The sequence below is a fragment of the Monodelphis domestica genome, chromosome 2, assembly GCF_027887165.1.
Source record: "Monodelphis domestica isolate mMonDom1 chromosome 2, mMonDom1.pri, whole genome shotgun sequence".
Taxonomy (NCBI): Eukaryota; Metazoa; Chordata; class Mammalia; order Didelphimorphia; family Didelphidae; genus Monodelphis; species Monodelphis domestica.
This window is the reverse complement of record NC_077228.1, coordinates 32,370,887-32,394,607: the sequence shown is the minus strand read 5'-3', so window position 1 is coordinate 32,394,607 and position 23,721 is coordinate 32,370,887. Positions and strand designations below refer to the sequence as shown.

At 41.9% G+C, this 23,721-nt stretch overlaps 1 protein-coding gene across 5 annotated transcripts in view; it reads right to left on the bottom strand.

The window, feature by feature from the left end:
* Positions 1-1,495: 1,495 nt before the first annotated feature.
* Positions 1,496-23,721, bottom strand: part of GPBP1L1 (GC-rich promoter binding protein 1 like 1) — an 80,505-nt gene continuing 58,279 nt past the window's right edge. For all 5 annotated transcript variants that reach the window (XM_007480238.3, XM_056815230.1, XM_007480237.3 and 2 more), the window contains 6 exons: positions 23,139-23,332; positions 14,924-15,064; positions 6,475-6,633; positions 3,416-3,540; positions 2,683-2,785; positions 1,496-2,491 (listed from right to left, as the gene is read on the bottom strand). In XM_007480238.3, the coding sequence (XP_007480300.2) occupies positions 2,339-2,491; positions 2,683-2,785; positions 3,416-3,540; positions 6,475-6,633; positions 14,924-15,064; positions 23,139-23,332 (875 nt within the window). In that variant the 3' untranslated portion in view covers positions 1,496-2,338. The remainder of the gene's footprint in view (positions 2,492-2,682; positions 2,786-3,415; positions 3,541-6,474; positions 6,634-14,923; positions 15,065-23,138; positions 23,333-23,721) is intronic.

The window sequence follows — 23,721 nt, the reverse complement described above, 5'->3', positions numbered from 1 at the left end:
AGGTTTGTACCCCAAAGAGATAATAAGGAAAAAGACTTGTACAAGAATATTCACAGCCGCACTCTTTGTGGTGGCCAAAAATTGGAAAATGAGGGGATGCCCTTCAATTGAGGAATGGCTGAACAAATTGTGGTATATGTTGGTGATGGAATACTATTGTGCTCAAAGGAATAATGAACTGGAGGAATTCCATGTGAACTGGAACGACCTCCAGAAAGTGATGCAGTGAAAGGAGCAGAACCAGGAGAACACTGTACACAGAGACTGACACACTGTGGTACAATTGAATGCAATGGACTTTTCTACTAGCTGCAATGTAATGACCCAGGACAATTCTGAGGGATGTACGAGAAAGAACACTATCCACATCCAGAGGAAGAGCTCTGGGAGCAGAAGAAAGAAGAAAAACTGCTTGATCAGATGGGTTGAGGGGGATATGATTGGGGATATAGACTCTAAATGATCACCCCAGTGCAAACACCAACAACATGGAAATAGGTCTTGAACAATGACACATGTAAAACCCAGTGGAATTTCTCACTGGCTATGGGAGGGGAGGGAAAGAACATGACTTGTAACTAATGACAAAATTCTAAATGGACATATTAATAAAAAAAAAAAAGTTCTGGAGTATCCAAGGGTGGGGTGATCCTTTCCAACAGGTTCAGTGACTGTTGTTCAAACTGCCTCCTACAGGAGGCCTTCTCCTTCCCTCTGACCTCACACTGGGCCTCCTTGGTGTGGATGCTGGGCACTAGAAGTGTCAGAGCAGTGAGCCTCAGGTGGGAGGGTATGGTCTGAGTCTCATGTAAACCAGCATTCCCCCAATGCTCACATGGTACTTTGCATGTGAGAGGTGAGTGTTGGGTGCCTTTGTGATCCCTGCTTACCCCTGGCTAAGCTTGCAGGACATTGTCCTGAGGGCGGCCAGGTGGTTCAGCAGACAGACAGGCCTAGAGGCAGTAAGTCCCGAGTTCTAAGGTACAACATCTCAGATGTGTCCTAGCTTGGTGACCCTGAACAAGTCACCCCTCTCCCCCTGTTGCCGAGACCCTTGAGCTCTTCTACCTTGGAACCAATGCATGGTAGTGATTCTAAGATGGAAGGTAACAGTTAAAAAAAGTCATTATAGTGGTCAGCTCCTGGTCTGGCAGGGCCTCCACGCTGGCAAAGTTCATCTGTGGGAGGTGGCACATGCTTGTGAGGCACCTCGGGTTGGGAATAGACAAAGGCCAGAGGTAAAGGATGGGGAAGAGAGGTGGGATAGGATGGGGCCCCTTCTTTAGAGGAAAGGCCTAGAAAGTCATTCACTCCGAGGCATCAAGCAGCTCAGGACCCTGGCCCAAACCCGAGATGCACCCCTCGATTCCAGATCCCCCAGAAAGGTGTCTGGACCACTTTCCTCAACATTAATCTCTCTCCCTCTTTCTCCCTTACTCCCCCATTTCCCTTTCCCTTTTTCCTCTCCCTCTCACACACATAAGGACAATTCCAATTGGCAAACTGATGCAAAATATTTATTCCAAGTTAGTTATTTTTGATGCAGTAGTTTTTCCCCTCATACAGACTCATGTGATAACCACTTTTTAAAATCTGTAAATAATGTTATCAAAATAATCTTAATCTTTGAAATCTCACAAAAATTTATATTTTACAATCCACCCTGAATATCAAGGCTGCAAGAAGAACACAACAATTCCTATATCCAAATATTTTACAGCTGTACCCAAAAAGGAAAAAAAAAGGAAACCCACAAATGCTTGGTTAAGTGATGAAAGCTGCCCGAGCCGCCAAAAATAAAAGAAAATTAAAAATCCATGTTACTTGCATTAATTTAACACAATTATACCTTCCATAGTCATTTTGTCATCGACAATGATTGTTTGAGCACATTGTGAGTAGCCCAGGGCTCCGGGAGGCCCAGGGCAGGCAGGGGGGGCTGGCTGGGGTGGGTGGGGCTGGGTCAGAAAGCTCTTGGCTGCCAAGGTCGGCCTCTTGCTCACTTCTGCCAGGTCGGTCAGACTGCTTTATTGTCCTACACACACGTGCACGTGGCCTTGTGTGTGTGTATATGTATGTATGCGCGTGGTTCTATATTTTATTTTTTTATCACCAATTTCCCAGCTATACAAACTTCTCTAATAAGCATAGAACGGGCTGAACCAAAAAAAAAAAAACAAAAACCAACAAGCCAATCTCTCTTCTTTGGGATTCGATCATTCCCTTGTGCATGAAGGATTCAACAGCAATGAATGAAAACAGAAAGGAAAAAGAACGGTTTCATTTATACAACTCTAATCCAAACCCCTGTGGCTGAGGGCAGAGCCCCTCACTCAGCTCAGGCCTCGTCATCCGAAGTCTCGCTGCTGCTTGTTTCTGTCCCCGAGTCCTCAGCCTCGGGCTTAAAAGCATTTCTCCAAGTGGCAAAGAGGCTGGAGAGGCGGCGGTGGCTCTGAGAGAATCCGTTCCTCCCAAAGCCATTTCTTCTTAGCTGGGGGAAGGGATAAAGAGGACAATCACTGGGGGAACAGACTCCGAGGGAAGTCGTGGGGGGACCTCAGGCACTAGGTGGGCAGTAGGCTGGCTTGTAGGTGTAACAGCCAAGGGGGGGGGGGCAATGGGGAACCATCTCGAAGGTCATTTAGATGGCCGGCCCCGGGGAGGCACAGTGGTGGCACGTACCTTCTCTGTCTTCATGTGGAACTCTCTTAGCTCATCCTCTGTGAGGGGAAGACAATTCTCGTCATTCTCTGGGTATTCCTGCCAGCCCATTGCTTTCAATAACCTGCTCCAACAGAAACAGAGTCAGCAGGAATGGGGAAAATGAGAAAAGTCGTCAGACTTCAGCCCCCTTCTGTCCTCGTCAGCACCAAATGATACCCGGAATCCTCAAAAGCAGTCCCATTATTTGAATTCATCCCACGTAGTTCCATTGTTAAGTTCTATACTCCAAACGGAATGAATTCAAGTCTAAGAGAAAGCTCTAACCTTATGCATGCTAACTGGGACCTTCAAGGTGACCAAGGCACAAACGTGCCCAACGTTACCCATCTGCAGACAACACACCAGGAAACCAGCCCAGGAGAGCCACAGGCTGAAGAAGGAAGACGGAGGAGGCCCCAACGAAGGGCACATGGCATTCTCCGGGTAGAGGCAATACATTTTTTTTAATGTTTACCTTCTGACTTAGAATCAGTACCACGTATCAGTTCCAAGGCAGAAGTGCGGTAAGGGTTAGGCAATGTGGATTGTGTGACTGAGTCAGCTAGTTACCCAAACAGTGTCTTAAGGAATCTTTCCTTCTCCTGATCTATTATCCTGTTTTGCTGCTACTGACTCTTCTTGACCAGAAGTAACTGGGGCTCACCAACCACCTTCCCACACCACTGCTTACCTAGGTTTCCTTTTCACTCACCTGTGTTCTGCTTCCAATGAGAGAGAGAGGCCTTCTCCCTCTTCCATTAGGGGGAGAGTGAGGCCATTCTGATGGCAACTCTCCTCCCCATTTTCCTTTGGTTCTGGTGTGCTGTTCCCCTCCATCTGCAACACGGGACAAAGAAACCACCTGGGAAAAGCACTCTTGGCAAGTGAGCAGCCCCCAGTACCTAAGCACAGAAAGTTCTCCCTCCTGGCCAACCTGGGGAGATGTGGGTGTCCAGGGTTGGCAAGCTCCCCAAGGAGTACAAAAGCAGCTGTCCTGGCCAAGATTAGTTCAGAAACCTTTTTTCTTAGGGTGACTAATCTGTAGAACAGGGTGCTCCTGTAATCCTAAGTGTGATTTCCCCAAACATGACGGTGCTCAAACTTACAAAAGACAATGGTGGAAAGGAAGGACTGCTTTGTGACTGAGTGTTTGGAAGCACTGTCTGAGGTGATTTTGCTTCGGTACAATTTGGGACAAAATAATGGGGAAAAAAAGGTAATCAAACTATGAAGCGAAAACACCTTTCAAGGTATGTCTTGTGAGGAAGACATTGGAGAGACACGACTACTGTGTGTTAATATTTGAAGGATACTAGGGTGGGATGGCCAGATTCAAAGAGTAATTACTGATATTAATGCCAACAAGGCCGAAGGTTTCCAGTGGAGTGCTCTAGGGAAACTGTGTTTGGACTTATGTCATTTGACATTTCTATCCCTTATGTGGATAAAAGCAGAGATGGCACTGCTTGTCAAATATGCAGATGACGCAAAGCTAGGAAGGACAGCAGACATACTGGGTGGCATTGTAAGGATCCAAAAGGGCCTTGATAAGCTAGGACAGCATTGGTGAACATTTTCCAGATGACACACCCAAAGTGCAACTTCAAGCTGCCTGTGAGGCCAGTCAAGGGAGGGAAGAAGTGCTTGTATTGGGCGGTTGGGCAGAAGGGTGCTGGGTGTGTGTGTGTGTGTGTGTGGGGGGGGAGCAGCTACCCCTATGACGCCCTGGCACCTGTGCCACAGCTTTGCAAACATGGGGCTAGGATATTAGGTTGAGTCCAATAAGATGAAGTGCATTAGGCATTAGGGATAATGTAAAGTCTTAAACCTGGGTATAAGAAAACTGTCAAAATAAGAGGGAAAAACAGTAGGCATGGGGCAGCTAGGTGGCATGGTGGCTAGAAGTCTGGTGACAAGGGGGGCAGCTGGGTAGCTCAGTGCAATGAGAGCCAGGCCTAGAGATGTGAAGTCCGGGGTTCAAATCTGGCCTCAGACACTTCCCAGTTGTGTGACCCTGGGCAAGTGACTTTAACTTAACAGCCATTGTCTAATCCTTACCACGTTTTTGTCTTGGAATCAATATTTAGTATTGATTCTAAGACAGAAGGTAAAGGTTAAAAAACAAACCCAACCCCCAAGTGTCTTCTTTCTCCCCTTCAGTATTTCTGGATGCACTCAGATATCTATTCTTATAAACCTGTGGCAATAAACATTTCCCCTCGATTAGCTTACAAGCTCATTCCCATAATGGCTCCAGAATCTATTTCCCCTTTTGTAAAATAAGAGGGTTCTACTAGCCAGCCTCTCTTTGTCTGAATTCTCATAGCCACTGCCCTTACCATCAGCCCTGGATTCTGCCAGATCTTTCCAGACAGGCGGCCTCTTCGTCAGGCCCATGTCATTCTCTCTCTACCTGTGGTGCACTAGCACCTGCTTCTTTAATTCCAATATAGCCTTTAAAGCTCAACTCATATACTACCTCCTCCAGAAAGCCTATTTTGATTCCCTTATTGGCCTCATCCTTCCCCCTCACATAGGGAAGAGAATAAACATTAAACCCTTACTATGTGCCAGGCATTATGCTATGATTCCCTATTTTGTAGAGGAAGAAACTGAGGTAGACAGAGGTTAAGTGACTTACCCAATAGCTAGTGTCTAAAGCAGGGTCTGAACTCAGAATCTTCCTCACATCATGCCAATGACTCAGCTATCTTTGGACCATGAAGTGCTTTGGCTTGTACCTCACTGATTAATTTTCTAGGCAATGCTGTGTATTACAGTTAATAGTAACAGTTCTATTTACTAGCATTGAAAAGCCTTTTAACCAACCTTTCTTATTGCTCCTCTTCATCCCACATGCCTAGCTATCATCCTTCTAACATCTCAGAGCTGAAATCCAGAATCACTTCTCCCCAGCTAAGGCAGCCCAGCTGGACATAAGTAATCTCTTGGCACTTTCTTTGTGCCAGACACCGGGAATACAAACAAAGGCCAACTAAGCCCTGATCAGATCCAGAACAGTTTCTCCTAGGTGATTAGTATTTCCGCTACCTTGACCTATATTTGATAATACCTGGCCAGGCTTCACTTAGTGGTGAAGTTATTTGGATTCCCAATGCATGGCTTCATTTGGCTTTAACCAAACACTCCATTTTACATAATTATAACTCTGAACAGAGCTGTCAGCAACATGAATGACCGCTATGGGGACTCATTATTTGTGCTAATCAGAACTGAGCTTTATCTCAGCCACTTCTAGACTGTCAACTTTAAGGACGGAAACTCAGCCTTAGCCCAGCTCAATTTCTCTGCTGGAACTGAGGCACAGGAGGTGTTTGGTGTTGGTTGTATTGCATTACTTTTTCCTCAGGGAGTGACTTCAGTTTTGGTGACACAGAAGTCAATCTGGTAACTGTGATGAGGGTCTTAATCTAAATATGGCTGGTTATTAATCTAGCTCTTGCTTTTGGTATTAGGTTGCTATAAAACTTCACATAGATCATAATTGAGTTACAGATATTCTACTTAATGTTTTTCCAGGAGAAAAAGTGTATTTTGGGGTAGAAAATTATAAACTGCAAATGGATTTTTGATATAATATATGTCTATTACTAATACTTAGGTATGCAATTAATTTTTTAGTTCCTTCACTAGAATTAAAATTAAAGTGTAACAGATCCAACGGTGATCCAGAAACACAAGGAAGAAGTTTCTAGCAATATTTCCCTCTATATTCCCACCTCATCCTCCCAAGAAATCCTTTGCTCTTACGTCCTCCAGCTTGTCACATTCTCGATTCTCTGAGATCTCTCCATTCCGATCATCCTTCAGAGTCTTTAGGAATTCACTCTTTTTGTCTGTGGTCCGACGAGTCAGCTTGGTTAATCGGCAGGAGCTAATCTCAATGGGAGGGGTGGTGCTGGAGGGGCTCTAAGTAAACATATAATAAGAGCTTTGTCAGGCAAGATCTGGGCCTGGGGACTTCCACTGACCAACTGTAAAGGGCTTTAGACCTTAGAATGCCTGCTCCTTGCCATTCCATCTACTCATGACTTTTCCCTTTGTAATTTAAAACATTTTTAGTTTTGACAAGGAATCCATCTGGATTCCCTCCTTCCTTGGTGGTTAAGTCTGGTATTTAGTGACATAGGTGGCAGTACTTAAGAACACTGGCAGGGCTCAGATGGGAGAGATACTATGAAGAGAGAAAGGGAAAGATTTGGCCCCAATTGATAGGATATGTAGAATGGGGGAGATGGAGGAATCCAAGATAACACAAGTTACAAACCTAGGAAACTGGAAGGATGGTGGTGCTCTTGACAGAAATGGGGACGTTTATAGAATGAATTTAATTTTGGACATGTTGACTTTGAGATGGGGATCTAGGGGCAGCTAGGTGGCACAGTAGAATATCAGTTCTGGAGACAAGAGGTTCTGGGTTCAAATTTTGATTCTGAAATTTCTTAGCTGTCTTAAAGACAGAAACATAAAAAAAAAAATGGGAGGGGGCAGCTAGGTGGCTCAGTGGATTGAGAGCCAGGCCCAGAGATGGGAGGTCCTGGGTTCAAATGTGACCTCAGACACTTTCCTAGCTGTGTGACCCTGGGCAAGTCATTTTACATAATATTTCAAACACCCACTTAAACATATGATAATCTGGAAAATAGGCATTCTTCATTCTCTTGGATTCTTCAGTATGAATTGTTAACCAGTATGTTTAGGGACTATAGATCTCATTGAGGGTATTCTATAGTATTCTGTGGCATAATATTTTACCCCCATTGTTTAGCCCTCACCATGCTACTGCCTTGGAACCAATACTTTGTTCAAAGATGGAGGGTAAAAAGAAAAAGGCGGGGGGAGAAAAGGGGGAACCTTGGACATGTTTGCAAATAGGGAAGAGAAGGATGTTTGAGAATGTCGACAACTGGAAAGGATGTAAGGGGAGGGTTAACATTGGTGAAGAGAAAGGTCATTTCTATCTGAGTTTGAGAAAGAAGAGCAAGTAGAGGAAGAGAAGTTTTGAGATGAAGAGAGTAGAAGAAAGTATACTCACATAGAATGGCCTCTGCTTTCTAAGTAAAGTAAGAGGTTATATTTTCAATTGAGAAAGAGCGAATGAGATTCACTTAGGGAGGAATAAAAGAAGGACTACTTTGTTGCAGTAAGGGCCTAGAGGTTCGATAATATAAATCTGAAAAGTGAACAGAGTGCTGGACCTGAATTCAGGAAGATCTGAGTTCAAATTCAGCCTCAGCCTCTTTTAGCTATGTGATCTTGGGTTACTCACTTAGCCTGTATCCACCTTAGTTTCCTTATCTGTAAAACAGAGATAATAATAGCATTCATCCTGCCAGGGTTGTGGGGATAGAATGAGGTAATATTTGTAACGTGTTTTATATACCTTCAAATGCTCGATGAATGCAATTTATTATTATTTATAATGCACCCAGCCAATGGAACAAGGTTGTTGTTCCATTCAGAAGCAGCAGAGGAGGTGGACAGTAGGCACACAGAAAACCGACTCTGCCAAGATGTCAGGACAATAGGATTAGGAGGTAAGAGATTTAAGAGTAGAGGGCTGTGGAATGTTGAAATGGCTTGGGATTGGAAAGGCAGGAAAATAAAGTCAGAGCAGGGCTCATGGTCTGAGAAAACACCGAGGAGTTAGAGGTTTGAATATTTCCATGAGGACAAAGGCCAGGTTTAGGAGGCTGAGCCATAGGGAGAGTAATAGATGGAATGTCCATGAAATCTGGCCCTCACTTCCTTCTTTTACTGCTTAGTCTCAAGAAAATGCTCTGTACAAAAAATATTTATAGCTGTGCTTTTTGTGGTGGCAAAAAATTGGAAAACAAGGGAGAGTCTCTTGATTGGAGAATGGTTGAACAAATTGTGGTATAAGATGATGATTGAATACTGTGGTGCTATAAGGAATGATCAACTGCTTGCTTTCTATATGAACTGGGAAGACCTCCATGAACTGATGCAGAGTGAAATGAGCAGAACCAGGAGATTATACATAGTAATGAAACATGGCAGGACAATCAAATGTTACAGACTTTGCTACTAATAGCAATGTCATGGTCCTGAATAATCCTGAGGGACTTTTGAGAAAGAACACTACCCACATCCAGAGAAAGAACTGTGGGAGTAGAAATGCATAGGTAAAATATGCGATTTATCACTTAAATGTATGTGACTTGAGGTTTTTTGGTTTTAAAAGATTACTCCATTACAAATATGAATATTATGGAAATAAGTTTAGCAATAAGACATGTATAATCCAGTGGAATTGCTTGTCAGCTGGGGGGGGGAGGGGAGGGAGAGAAAATGAATCATGTAACCACGGGGAAAAACTCTAAATAAATAAATAAATAATAATAATAATAAAAAATGCTCTGTATGTAAAAGCCTTCTTTACTCCTCACACAGCCTCTGTGTGTACACAGATGAGAGATGGGATGGGGATTGGGAGGGAGCTGACTCTGGGGCTATGGAGATCAGCATTTGAGCTCTGTCTCTGACACATACCTACTGTGTGCCTCTGGGCACTTGGGCCGAGATGTTGAGGAAGTGCCAGGAGGTATTGGTTAAAAGCGTTTTTTATCAGGTAATTTGAAGGTCTAGTTCCAGCAGGATGTGAGCTCTTGGAGGACAGACCCAATTTCGTTTTACTCTAGTCCAACACATGATAAATGCTGGCCACAGACTGACTGATAATTGATTCACTGTGTAGCATGTGCAAAGCTGGATTCAGAACTTTCATGAAACAGCTTTGTCCAACAGCCCTTTTAGGAATGGAATGGTGGTGGTGGTGGTCCTACAGATGGACAACCAGGGGAGGGTCAAATGTTGTCCCCCAGATCCCTCTCTCTAAGATGCAGCTCAGGGCCCTTTGACCAAGCAATAGCATCACTAGGTCTCTATGCCCCCAAAGAGATAAAAGAACAGGGGAAAAGACACATATTTAAAAAAATATTTATAGCAGCTCTTTTCACTTCATGGTGGCAACGAGGAATTGGAAACTAAGGGGAAGCCCATCAACTGCGGAATGGTTGAAGAAGCTTTGAAAGATGATTGTGATGGAGTATTTTGCTACTGAAGGTTTCAGAAAAACCTGGGAATAGAGTGAGCTAATGAAGTGAGCAGAACCAGGAGAACACTGGTATGAGTTTAACATGGTTGAAAGTTTGAATCCCAAGCGTGGTGTGAGGAACTTCTATGATTATGTGATGAATAATAAATTTATTTTAAAAAATTAAGATGCAGCGCAAACATGGCTTTGTACATGAGACCTTTCCTAATCCTCCAGTAATAGCAATACTGTACCAAAGACTTGGCTATTCTGATCAGGTCAATGATCCATGACTAATCCTAAAGGATTCATGATGAAAAATGCTATCCTCTACACCTCTAGAGATAGAACCAATGGACTCTGAGGACAGAGTGAAGCAGACATCTAAAAATTTATTTACTTATTTTTTATTTTATATATATATAAAACCTTACCTTCTGTCTTGGAGTCAATACTGTGTATTGGCTCCAAGGCAGAAGAGTGGTAAGGGCTAGGCAACGGGGGTCAAGTGACTTGCCCAGGGTCACACAGCTGGGAAGTGTCTGAGGCCAGATTTGAACCCATCTCTAGGCTGGCTCTCAATCCACTGAGCTACTCAGCTGCCCCCTATTTACTTATTTTTTGCACAACCTGACTCCTATGGAAATATCTTGCATGACTTCACATATATAAGTGATATACATACTGCTTGCTTTTTTAATAGGCAGGGGAGAGACTGGAGGAAGAGAATTTAGAACTCAAAAATATCAACTTAAAAAAAAAAAGACACAGCTCAAACACTCTGCATTAAACTTACCTGATTCTCCAACTGCCATGCCTTCCCTCCCAAACTATCTTGCATTTAACAATTTTGCAGATGGGTTATTCACGTAGTATTTATATTGTATATATGTACTAACATGTCTCTCCCATTAGAACATAAACTCCTTTTGAGCATGAATTTTTTCACTCTTTGTTCTGGGCCCAGGTAGACACTTCCTAAGTGCTTCTGATATATGATAACAAAATGGTGCATATACTGTCAGTTGTAGCCAGTATCACTGGCTTGGCTTTAATAGATTTCTTTGTTGAAAGGGAGACTCCTAGGGGGTGGGTCAGAGATCTAGTAAGGACATGACTGGTATAGAAATCAATGAACCTTTTGAGATTGGGACCTGTGTCTGATTTAGGCCTAGAATGGGAAGATGAATAATATAGCCAAGCAGTGAATTATTCTGTTAGTGCCAGAAGGTGCCTGTTTGTGTCTCTGTTAGCATCTTTGCCAAAGGCATTTCTGGCACCTTTTCTACTGCGAAGTCCAAAGGATTCAATGCTGGGTCTTATCTGGGCTGGCAGACAATGAAATCTGGGGCATCCAAGCTATGGAGAAGCTGCCCAGGGTTAGCCAGGGGCACCTACAATTTTACTTGGTTTTAAAAGCAGCTACCTGACAGACACATGTCTTTCAAGTGCACACACAATATTCTTTAGCTTAGAGAAATGCAATTCATCTGGGTCACAAGAAACATATACACCAGGTAGCCACCAAGTTAGAGAAATAGTATTTTAGATAATCTTTCCATAATTGTGGTTTCAAACTTTGAGGGATGTTAAACTCAAACAAGAATCCAATGTAGTTCCATGTCAAATCATCAGGTGATTTCCTCATATATGGTTGTGTTCTGAACTTATAAAAAAGGAAATGATGTGCTTTATTCCAAGGTCACTGTTTGAGATGACTCTAAAAAGTGCTGGGGATGAGCACTTTTAGTCCAAGATGATTTAGTCTATACAATTTAAAAATAATTTATTATAAATTTGGCTTTAATAAACACAAATGAAAAACAGAAATGAAGAACTGTCCCAACTAACTGAAACCATTTTTAGGATCAATGCAATCTTAGGCTACTGGGTGTGAAAGGTTAGATAAGGGGGGTGGTACAAGTTCATCCCTCTTCCCTATGGCTACCCTTGAAATAATTAACCACAGCTAATATCATGTCCTGTCCAGGCCCCACCCCACCCCACCCCACTCCACTCCAAGCTGGCTGAAACAATTTTTTTGAATCAACAAAATAAATAGGAAGTGATAGGAATTGGTAGAGACTCCTTTAGGAGGGAAGAAAAAACCAGGCCAACTGGTCAGGTAGCTCACCTGCTCACACCTACCAGGCAGGTACAGGTGTTAGGAAAAGAGCCAGCTTGGAATGGGGTGGGGTGGGGCCTGGACAGGACATGACATTAGCTGTGGTTAATTATTTCAAGGGTAGCCATAGGGAAGAGGGCTGAACTTGGCCCCAGGGGGCAGAGTAGGAACAAAAGGGGTGATGGAAAAGAACTACAGTAATCTTCCAAACAACTCAAGCTATCTAAAATTGGAATGGATTGCTCAGGGAGGTAGTGAGGTCTCCCTACTGTTAGCTGAAATTTATATAGCATTGCACAGCCCTTTAGATGTATTATCTTATTTGACTCCCAAATATCCAGTGAAATAGGTACGAAGAAGGAATCCTCTAGGGCTTAGAGAGCTTAAGGGACTTGCCCATGACAAAGCTGATAATGTAGGCCCAGGTCTGCCACTCTATCTACTACACAAGAGATGTCAAACTTACAGGTCAAACCAGATTAAAAGGTAATTGGGAAAATGTTTAATAAAAATCAGTAAAGAAATTGGAAAGGACAGGAGATGGACCAGAGGGGGATATAATAGCAAGGATTAGCTAAGAATTAGACTAGATGTTCTGATGAGGTCCTTTCCCACCTAATTTATATCGATTCTCTGGTTTTGGAAGCTGAAATTTAGATACATTTAAAGGACAGGTAGATAATACTATTGATAACATTATGCCACAGAATACTATAGAATACCCTCAATGAGATCTATAGTCCCTAAACACACTGGTTAACAATTCATACTGAAGAATCCAAGAGGATGAAGAATGCCTATCATCCAGATTATCATATGTTTAAGTGGGTGTTTGCTTTGTTGACTTGTTACTTAAGTCTTTTACCTCACAAAGCCACTACTGATAAATGGCAAAGAGTCACAGAAACTGAAATGAAGACTGGGTCTAGCTGCATATGAGAATATTATAATCCTTCCAGTGTTCTCTAGCCGCTCTATGACCCAACCAATATGATAATATAATGCTACATAACTCCAAAACACAGCCCATCATCTTGAGCTTCTGAGAATCAAGACTGTGAGTGATTCAGAGGGCAATGGTAGCCACAAGGAAGCAGTCACACGTGTCGTCCATGATCTGGAAGCAAGTAATATTAAAATTAGCAACCTGTAATGCAAGATGGAAAAGGAGGTAGTCTGGAGCATGATGAACTATTTTGGGATTCACTTTCACAACCCTAGAAGGAAGTTACCTGAAGATGGAACAAGAGGAGGAGGAGGAGGAGGAAGAGGAGGAGGAGGAGGAGGAGGAGGAGGTATAGAGGATAGGTTGTGATTTGTCCTGCTAGATATAGGTGCTATTATCACTCCCATTTTGCAAGTGAGGAAACCAATGCACAGAATGGTTAAATAATCTGCGGAGAGCTACGCACCTAATTGAGTGTCCAAGGCAGGATTTGAACTTGGGTCTTTTAAACTACTATACTGTATTATCCATGTTTAAATAAAAATTGTTATGTAGAAGTTTGAGACGACAGTTATGGGAGGCCCAAAAACAAAGTGGAAATTTTAAGGGCAGAAGGCTTAAGTGTACAGAAAGAGATGAAAAATGGCATTTTTCAACTGAATTAAGCAGAAGTTCCATTTCACAGATTTTGGGAGAAAAGTTTGGTCATGTGGGAAATGAACAGTTGTACAAATCATTGGGAAGATATCCATCAGGGGATGGTCACAGATTTTGAATACATTGCTGATACTCTCTTCCCTCTGCCCAGAATTCAGGTCCCAGCACTAAGGCAAAGCTAAATACAGGGTGCACAAATGAGGCATTTTTTTTTTTAAATGGGCAGTATGGTGACTTTGGGGCTGCTCTTCCAATGACATGGCTGATCTGGATTAGAAAACCATGTAGTTAGTCTGAGAGCCCCAAGTGACTTACCAAAAAGTCATTTCTGGCTATTGCTTTCTATGGGAAATCATTTTCTAGACTATTTCAACAAGCCCCATTTTTTATTCCACTAAGTAATTTCTCTTCTCCCCCACCAATTCAATTCAAAACAATGATAGCTTTTCCTTTTCTGAAAAATGTTTCCAGAATATCTGTGTAATGTCAGCATATCTAGGTGTATAGATAATGTCACTCACTGTACAAGTCACAGATTTAAATCACCCTTTTCTTATAGAAAGCTTCATCAGGTTGAACCTGACCCATTCTTGAATAATCAACCCAATCTGACATACTTTTTTCCCCTTTATTATGTGCCAAAAATTTCAGTGAACTGAGCTGTATTTTCACAAAGTCCCAGACACTATTAAAAAAAACTTATTATATACATTGTAAAAGCTTCATTATGCTAAAAGATATCAGCATCAATTCAATGGGTACATAAGGATCTGTGACGTCTATCAGTCTGTCTTAGCAAATTGCAAGTGTGATAAGAATAGAACTCCATTTCCTCCTCTAAGGTTCTCTTCTAGTGTTACCACTCCAATATTTTTGTTCTCTGCTTCCTAGGGGGGCACCATGGGGCATGTCCAGGAAACACAGACTCATAGAATTAAAGATTTAATTTCAAGCTAGAAATGACCTTCAAAACCCTCCAGGACCAACCCCCTTATTCTATAGCAGAGGAAACTGAGACTCAGATATGAACTGGTTGGCCTAAGGTCACATATAGGATGGGAAATAGCAGAGCTGTTATAAAAACATAAAACACTGTCTAGTCTGATAATAACATGGGTTAGTGGTTTTCATTTATTCCTCTTCAGAGATCTTCTCTCACAGATAATAGATAAATTGCCTGGAAGCAAAATGAGGTACAACAGGGACAGACCATTGCAAGCCTTCTCTGGACCAGTCTATAAGCTTCTTAGAGTGTCACTTACAGTTAAGAATCTCATTAGAGATAGAGACGAGTACAACTGTCAAGAGTGCCAGTTTATAAGAACCATGTTATTAGTAAGGAAAACAAACAAGGCCATGAAATCCCTGGGAAATGCTATTTTCATCCTTGGTAGTCCTGGCTGGTTCCACTTACCTCTTTGGGAGAGGGAAGTACTGAGCCACTTGCCAGTACTACTGGTTTGGTGACAGCAACTGGACTGGTAAAGGCAGAATCCCGGCTGGAGGAGAGCGAGCCCGTTTTGTGTTCTGTCCTGTTAGCTTTCCATGGACTGGGCTGTGGGGGAAGAAAACACCAATGGACAATTAGGCCACAAAACACTACCTGCCTTTCTGTGCCTTAGATCTCTGAGGCCCAATTTATCATTTTTTTTAAACCATTTTGAGCATCATTTTCCAAACTGACTCTTTTGCTAAGGTGGCTCAACTGCTAAGGCTGTGTCATCTCAGTCTGGGAAGTGCACAGACAGCAAAAAAATGGCAGGATTGGAAGAACAGGGTCTGAGAGGCATATTTTGCATGAAGGCCAACAATATGAGCAAATTCATGTCTCATGTCTTTAAGAGCTAACCTATATTGTCTCTAGGTGTGGGTGGAACAGTGAGACTCACTAGGGATTCCTTTGCACCTTGATTCTATGGAGCTCCTCCAAGGCTGTTTCTTTCAACGTAAACCTCTATTTAAACACAGCTCTCTTCTGGTCTTGACTGTGACTGCATAAATCATGCAAAGGTAGAAGAGGGTTCTCTAACCTGCATGGAGAAGGCCTTAAGATACTAGCATTTGCTTCTTTAGCACTTTCAGTCCAAGATACTCCTCCAACTTCTGGGAGAGGAGTACAAGAGTCTTGGATGCAATTTAAAAGGCAATTATGAAGCCCTTCTGGGTAAAGTATGAGGGAAAGGTTAGATGTGGATATAAAGCTTCAATAAGACATAGAATTTTAAAATAAATGGTTATATTTAAGTGTGAAGGGGGAAATCAATTCAACAGGCTACTAATGTCCAGTAGCAAATGATGGAAAGCAGATGGAAAATAAAAAGAGTTAACATTTAAATATAGCTTATTATGTGCCAGGAACTGTGCTAAGCATTTTGCAATTGTTTCATTTGATCTTCAAAACAACTGTGATAGATAGGGTAATAATGGGTATTACCCCTATTTTTAAAGATGAGGAAACTGAGTCAAACAGAGATGAATTTGCCCAGGGTGACCCGGCTTGGAAGTATCTGAGGGCACATTTGAATTCCAGGACTTACTCATTGTACCACCCAGCAGCCCCAAGAAATGGTTTCTATTTGGGGCTTTAAAGAATCATGAGGAATTTGACAAGTGAAGAGGGAGAAGGAGAATAATTAATATTGGAAAAAGTGTGAGAGCAAAAGTTTGGAGGTTGCAAGTGTATTTAGGATACAAACAAAATTATAGCTTGGTTGAAGAAGAGAACGTAAGGAATGGGTCAGGGCTGGACCTTTGCCTTCATTGGTATAGGGAACTCCCAAGGTCAGGACACTCCCTCTGCTAATGCAGGTCACACATTTTCTGCAATGTAGAACCGTAGAGCTCTGCCTGGAGCCCTGAGATGTGAAGGGTCTTATCCAGGGTCTTCCCAGCTAGTTTGGGTCAGAGGCAGGTCTTCAAGCCAGTACTCTTAACCACTCAGCTACTTGTGCTTCTCACACTGAGCACATAACCAGCCAGAATATGAGCTTAGGATGGAAAGACAGGGTAGGGCTGGACAATGGAGAACCCTGAATAATGGGCAAAGAACCTGCACGTTTTCCATGGGCTGTTGGTAGTGGAGAGATTAGAGGAGATGGAGTCTGACTGCAATGGTGATGGGAGCAATAAGAAGGGGTCATAGGGCAGTTGAACCATCGAGGCCTGGTTAGATGTAATAAATGAAAGAGGAATGGGAAAAATTGCAAATAACAATTGCCAAGGTTTCCAATGCAGGAGGCTGTGAATGGTTTCACAGTGAAGTCAGGAGAAACAGGGTAAAGTAAGGAAGATTAAAAAAAAGTTTTGGCTACATCAAATTTGAGTCTACATGGGAATGGTGTCTACATGGGAATTTGTGCAAAAAGATAAACTGCCCACAAAATCAACTGTCAGGATGCTATGACTCCAATGGAGCCGAGATCTGACTATCTTCCCCAATGATGCTGCCTGCAGGCTGTTCTGGGGAGTTCCAAGTCATAGCTTCCCATGAGTTCATCACAGAGTTCACCCACAGGATAGAAGCAGGGGAGCTCTAACTCTCACACTATATAACTAGCCTGCTTTCTCTAGCCAGAGAATGAGGATGACATTTTATGACTTAACCAATGTTATCATCAAAGAGTCAATAAGGCAATACTTATTGCAGTATCTTAGGATCTTAAATGAACTAACAAAGTGAAAAATGTTTATTAAACATGTTGTATATTCCAGCCTCTGTAGTAAGCCCTGTAAATACAGATACAAGTTTCTGCCCTCAAGGACTTACATTCTACATACAAGGAAGCAGAAGTCTTTTCATTTGGGAAATTATAGGGCCTGAGAGTAAAAGCCAATGACTATACTGTTATCTCCAATCCCTCAAATTCTGTTCTTTCCCAGTCCATAACCTCTGCATGTCTTCCCTTCATTTGTATTTCCCTGGAGAATTTTAACCCGAGACTCCTTTGCCCCTTGTCCTGTTGATAGTAATGCTTTGTCAAGACTCAACCTTGGGTTTTTCCTACCATCCACAGCCACCACTGCAATTCACATTCTGCTGCAGAAAATCATGAAACTCTTACTGAATCCACTACAGACCTCTGTTCATCTACCTGCTTCCTTCACTGACTTGTTATCTTTCTCATCAAGGTGGATATTCTAAACCTTTATTCCTTTTCAGTGCATTCCTCTATCCCAACCCTCTTGACTGAGGACTTTGCCTAATATTTCATCAAAAACTCTAAGCATGACTTTCTTGAGAGTTGCCTCTTCCTCTCTGTCTTTTCACATCACTTGGACATCTTTGCTCACCTTCTTTCCTTCACTCTAGTCTCTGATGAAGAGGTGGCCCTTCCTTTATGCTCATTCTCCATTCCATTCCACTCCATTCATCTTCTTTGGAAGATGGACACCTCTGTCATGTCCACTCACTTCCTTATCTCCAATGTCTCTACATCCTTGTCTCTGATGTTACCATTCCTTCCTCTTCTGAGGCCAAATTCCTTTACAAAGTACCTCCACTTCTTCTCCTCTTCTAAACTCACAGTAGTTTGGTTTTTTACCTCAACACTCCACCAATACTGATCACTACAAAGTTACCTGTGACCTCTTAATGGTTAAATCCAACGGCCTTTCCCTCATTCTCATCCTTCTTGGATTTTGACACTACTGATCATGCTCTTCTCCTGGATACTCTCTTCTCTCTAGGATTTTGGGACACTGCTCTCTTCTGGATCTCTACCTATTTAATTGCTCCTTGTCTGTCTCCTTGGCTGGATATTCCTCTAGGTCAGGCCTACTAATTATGAGTATTTCCCAAGGTTCTATCTCAGTGTACTCTTCTCTTTCTATACTATCTCACTAGGTTATCTCATCAGCTCCCAGGTTTAAAATATCATCTCTATGCAAATAATTCTCAGATCTCTATACTCAGCTCTATCTCGCCTGGGCTCAGTCTCACTTCATGGACTGCTACTAGACATCTTGGACTGGATAACCCATAGATATCCAAATTCAACATTTTCAAAACAGAATTCATCTTTTCCAAATACTCCTCATTTCCCAGTTTCCCCACTTGTTAAAGACACCACAATCCTTCCAGTTACTCAGGCTCCTAACTTCCATTGTCATTCTTGACTCTTCATTTACAGTCATCCTAGAAATCTAATCTTACTGAGTCAAGTCTATTCAATAAACAGCTGTTGAATGTACTATGTAGCAGGCACTGCGCTGGGGACAAAAAAGAAAGGTAAAAATAGACCTTGCCCCCAAGGAGTTCACAATCCAAAGGGTAGAGGCAAAATGCAAAAAACTTGAACAAATGAGCTATAGGCAAGATAAATTGGAGCTAAGAGGGCAGGCACTAACATTAAGGAAGGGGCAAGGCCTTTCAGAAAATGAGATTTTAACTAGGTCTTGAAGGAAGCCATTCCAGGCATGTGTCACTTATTCTTTGAAAGGAGGAGGGGGGAATGGGACGATGATGGCGGGATGGAAAGATGGGACAGAAAGACTGAGAGAAGATATAAGAAGTTTAGAAAGACAGAACAAAGTCACAATTTGGGCTTTTTTTTACTGGTCTTTCTTTGCATCTTCAGCACTTCACATAGTGGATTTCATATAGGGGGCATTTACTAAATGCTCACTGACTGATAATGAAGGGCTTTAAAAACCAAACAGAGAATTTTCTATTGGATCCCAGGGGCCAGCAGGTTCTAATGGAGTTTTCAATGGGAGGGGGATGTGACCAGACCTGTACTTAGGAAGATCAATTTGAGCTGAGTGGATGATGATCTTGGATGGGGAAACACTCGAATCAGGGAACCACAGGGCTACTTCAATAGTCCAGGTGTAAAGTGATGAGAGTCTGGCATGGTGATAAAAATCAACAGTTCATAGCAATATATTGAATTTAGGGAATTAGAGAATAATCGCGCCTGTGAGCATGGGGGTTGGGGTGGTATAGTACAGGTACTTTAGTCAGGAAAAGATGTTAGGAAAATTGAAGAGTTTGGAGGAAGAGAAGATGAGTTTAGTTTTGGACATCTAGTTTGAAATGTCTTCAGGACACCAAGTTCCAATGTCCCACAGGCAGTTGGAGATGTGAGAATTGAGGCCATGAAAGAGATTAGGGCTGGATTCATAGATCTGAATATCCAGGTAGATGCCCAGAATTGATAATTAATCCACGGAAACTGATGAGATCATCAGTGACATACAGAAAAAATATAATGGCCCAGGACAGAGCCTGAAGGGGACACACAAAGAGGACGGGGTCTGAATGAAAACCCACAAAGGAAGACAGAAAAGGAATCATTGGACAGGTAAGAGGAGAAGCAGGAGATATCAATGACATGAAAACTTTGAGAGAAGAGGATCCCAAGAAGCAGAGAATGACCGATTAACAGTATTAACAGCTACAGAGGTAGAACAGAGGGGGGAAGGGAATAAGCATTTATTAACACCTACTATGTACCAAGAACTGTACTAAGGATTGTAAAGATTAAAATTTTGGGGAAGCTGAGGCAGGTAGAAATTAGTTGCTCTCTGCAAGGAGTATTATATTTTTAGAGGTTTATTGACGATTAAGGATTAAAGAAAATACAGGATAAGAAAGCACATGTCTAGGCCCCTGGGCCTCACCTATATTACTAAAAGAGCCGCATCTGCTTGCAAGCGGAAACAGGAAAGACCTGCAAAAGCCTTTCCAATCAGGTTAAATAGCCCTTCTTGATTTCAGCCCAGGTGAGAATTCAGTGATATTACAAAGCATTCTGGGGAAGTGGACCAAGGACTTCTGGGGATTGAAGTCCTGGATTCAAGTCCATTTTTACATTCCCTTGTTTGATTCTTCTTGGGAAAGGTTTCCCCAAAAAGGATCATGAAAACATGATCAACTTAAAGATTACAATAATTTGAGGATGAGAAGAACAAAACCAGTAACTGCTGTACGCATTGACAAAAAGCCAGTTAGGGGGCAGTCCCCTTTCTGGCATGAAAGTACATACAAATAAATGTTCAATTAACTACACCCAAAGTTCATTTTTGTGCAGCTTGTGGTCTGGAGGCTTCTTCATGGTGTCTTCTCCAACAGTTCAGTTTCTTGATTCAGAGAGGTAGCATCTTTCTTTACCTAAAATTCTTCTAAAAGGATCTAAGCAATGATATCTCAACCTTGGCTCCTATAATCTGGTCTCTTTTCTGCCTTTCATAGTGTGGTACCTTTCTGTAGTCCTGGCTATTGACTGAGTAAATACATCATTGCTTAGATCATTTTGATTGGGCCCCGATTCAAAGACCTGTTATAGATTTATTTTTCTTTTTACTTGGAAACGCTGGCTCTGGAATGCCCTATTTTGTGATGTCTTTAAGACGGAGTTCCAACACCACCTTCCAGAGAAAGTTTTTCCTGATCCTTTCCAACTGCTAGTGTCTTCCCATATAAATTACTTTGTATGCAAGTTTGTATTTATTACCTTCTTGTGAGCAGGGATTGTTTTTTCCTTGTTTCTTCAGGCCCAGAACACAGAAGGCATTTAAGATGCTTACTGGTAGATTTTTATAGATTTAGACCTGGAAGTGACTTGACCGATTGATTCCCATAATCTCAGAGGGTCTACCATCATTTTCTTAGCTGTACACTTGGTATTTCTATTGGCTCTGGCTTGCTCTACCACCTACCATATCTATTTCCATCTCATATTTTTCTTATACTGTCAGTTCACAACAGGTCCCTTCTCATCTCAATTATTTCTTTGTCCTATTTGAAAGAGAAGTCTGCAGCTGTTACCACTGTTTCCATCACTCCATCTTTCTCTTCATTTAGACCAATAATTAAGTGACAAATGACATAGCTGAGATGGAAATTCCCCCGGTGATGTACAATCATCAACAAGCATTAACTGAACACCTACTGTGTGTGTGCCCTTAGGCCCTATGTAAAACTACTACACAGAAAAACAAGAACACAGCCCCTAATCTCAAGGATTTCCTGATTTAAGGGGATCATTAAATTACTGATTATTCTGTAACATTAAAAATTTTAATAGTTACCTGGGGAATTGAAAAATTTTGACTTGGCCTGTGAATTTCAGATTTCCCTTGTTTTTGGCTATTTCCTTGTTCACAAGCCTTGATAACAAGCTGTATGTACAAAAGGTAGGGTCTGAACCCAAGTGTTGCCCTCTAATTTATTAAATCCTGTAATCCAGCTTCTAATAATAAGAGGCAGCTGGATGATGTAGTGGATAGAGGGCTGGGGCTGGAGTAAAGAAGACCTGAGTTTCAATCTAGTTGTGTGACTCCGGGTAAGTCATGTTACCTTTTTTGCATCAATTTCCTTGACTGCAAAACAGGAATAATAACAGCACTTATTTCACAGTGTTGTTGTGGAGACCAAATGAAATTTTATGTGTTTAAAAAGAAAACAAAACACTTTACCTTCTAAGTATCGCTTCTAAGACAGAAGTGCAGTAAAGGATAGGCAATTGGAATTAAGTGATCACACAGCTAGGAAACGTCTGAGGTCAGATTTGTTTGAACCCAGATCTTCCTGAGTCTAGGCCTGGCACTCTGTCCACTAAGCCATTTAGCTGTCCCATGAAATAATATTTATAAAGTAATTAGCACAGGTCCTGGCACAAAGTAGGTGCTTATTCCTTTCCTTTATGCTCTATAGTCTAGGCTTTAGGCTCTATCATGTTATTAAAACTTCCTTCTCAAAGATCATCCAAACCCTAAAATCCAGAGGTGCTTTCTCAGTCTGCATTCTCCCTGACCTCCTTCTCCCTTGGATTCTAGAACATTCCCTTTCTCTTCTTCTTGTGGCAGCTTCTTTTTTTCCTACTGCCTCTTAAAACATGGGGATTTCTAAAATTCAGTTCTTTACTGCTGGTTTTTTTCTCCCTTGACATCAGCTTTTATTTCAGCTCTCATCTTAATGCAAAAAACTTCTAGTCTCTCACACCCCCCCAAACTGCTTTATACTCAATGATGTGTCAGTTTTTTGCTTTGCTGTTCTTCCACTGTCTGGGAATAAGTACCTTTATTCTTTCATTTACCCCAAAGTCACTGATCCTTTAGGGCCCAGATCAAATATTTTCTCTTCTATAGGACTTTCTTTATTCTGAATTTGAGCAGCAATTGTTTGCACAATCACTTGGCAACCAATCATGTAGGACACTGTGAAATTTCTTATTTCTTACGCTTATGTACACGTCTTGTTTCAAATAATGTGACAAAATATGATACCAGTGGAATCACACGTCGGCCACGGGGGGTGGGAGGGAGGAAAAGAAAATGATCTTTGTCTTTAATGAAAAATGCATGGAAATGATCAAATAAAATACTATAAAATTAAAAAAAAAACAAAAAAAAACAAAAAAAAACAAATAATGTGACAAATTGCAGGAAGGGAGGGCTATGCCTCACTGCTCTTAGTAAATACCATCCAGCTGATCCAGCACTCACAGAGTTAATCTATAGATGTGAAAGAATCTGTACATAATTAGGACCCAGAACTCTTCTCATTCTTGGGTTTTCACCATAGTGCTCACCAATGCCAAGTTATCAATAAATATTTGTTCAACTGACAAACAGGATGAAACTCAAGTTCTCTCAAGTTTCACCTCAAAATCCCTAATCACACATACCTTGGAAGGAGGTGCTGCTGGCTTTGGGACGAGGTTTTTGTAGACACTTGGGACAATAGTTGTGGGCTTGTTCCCATTTGCAAGGTGAGGTCCTGGTGAGGTGAATGCAGCAGAGAAGGCAGCGGCAGGATCCTCTTTGGAAACCTTTTTGATGACCAGCATCTTGGTAGGTTGCTTGGCACTCGGAGGATTTTCTATGAAATATAGTAATGCAGAGAGGGTATGATCAAACATAGTGCAGGCCTTGCCAACAGGGATCCTTTAGGTATTTAACTTTTACTTTCTGGTGTGTACAAAAGAACACGTTAGAAGAATTTAAACTTCTGGAGCCTGGCTGTAGTCAAGAGAACGCAGGTTTAAACCTTATTTTCAATATTTACTACCTGTGACCTTAGCAAAGACATATAAGTTCTCTGGGCCTCACTTTCCTCATCTATAACATGAAGAGGTTAGATTAGAAGGTTTCCAAGGCACCTTCCAACTCTAGATCAGAGGCTATGATCCTTGAGGGCAAGGATTTGTCTTCCCAGCATATTATGCCAAGTGCTTGGCACAGAAAACCCACCTGAGACAGAAACAAGGC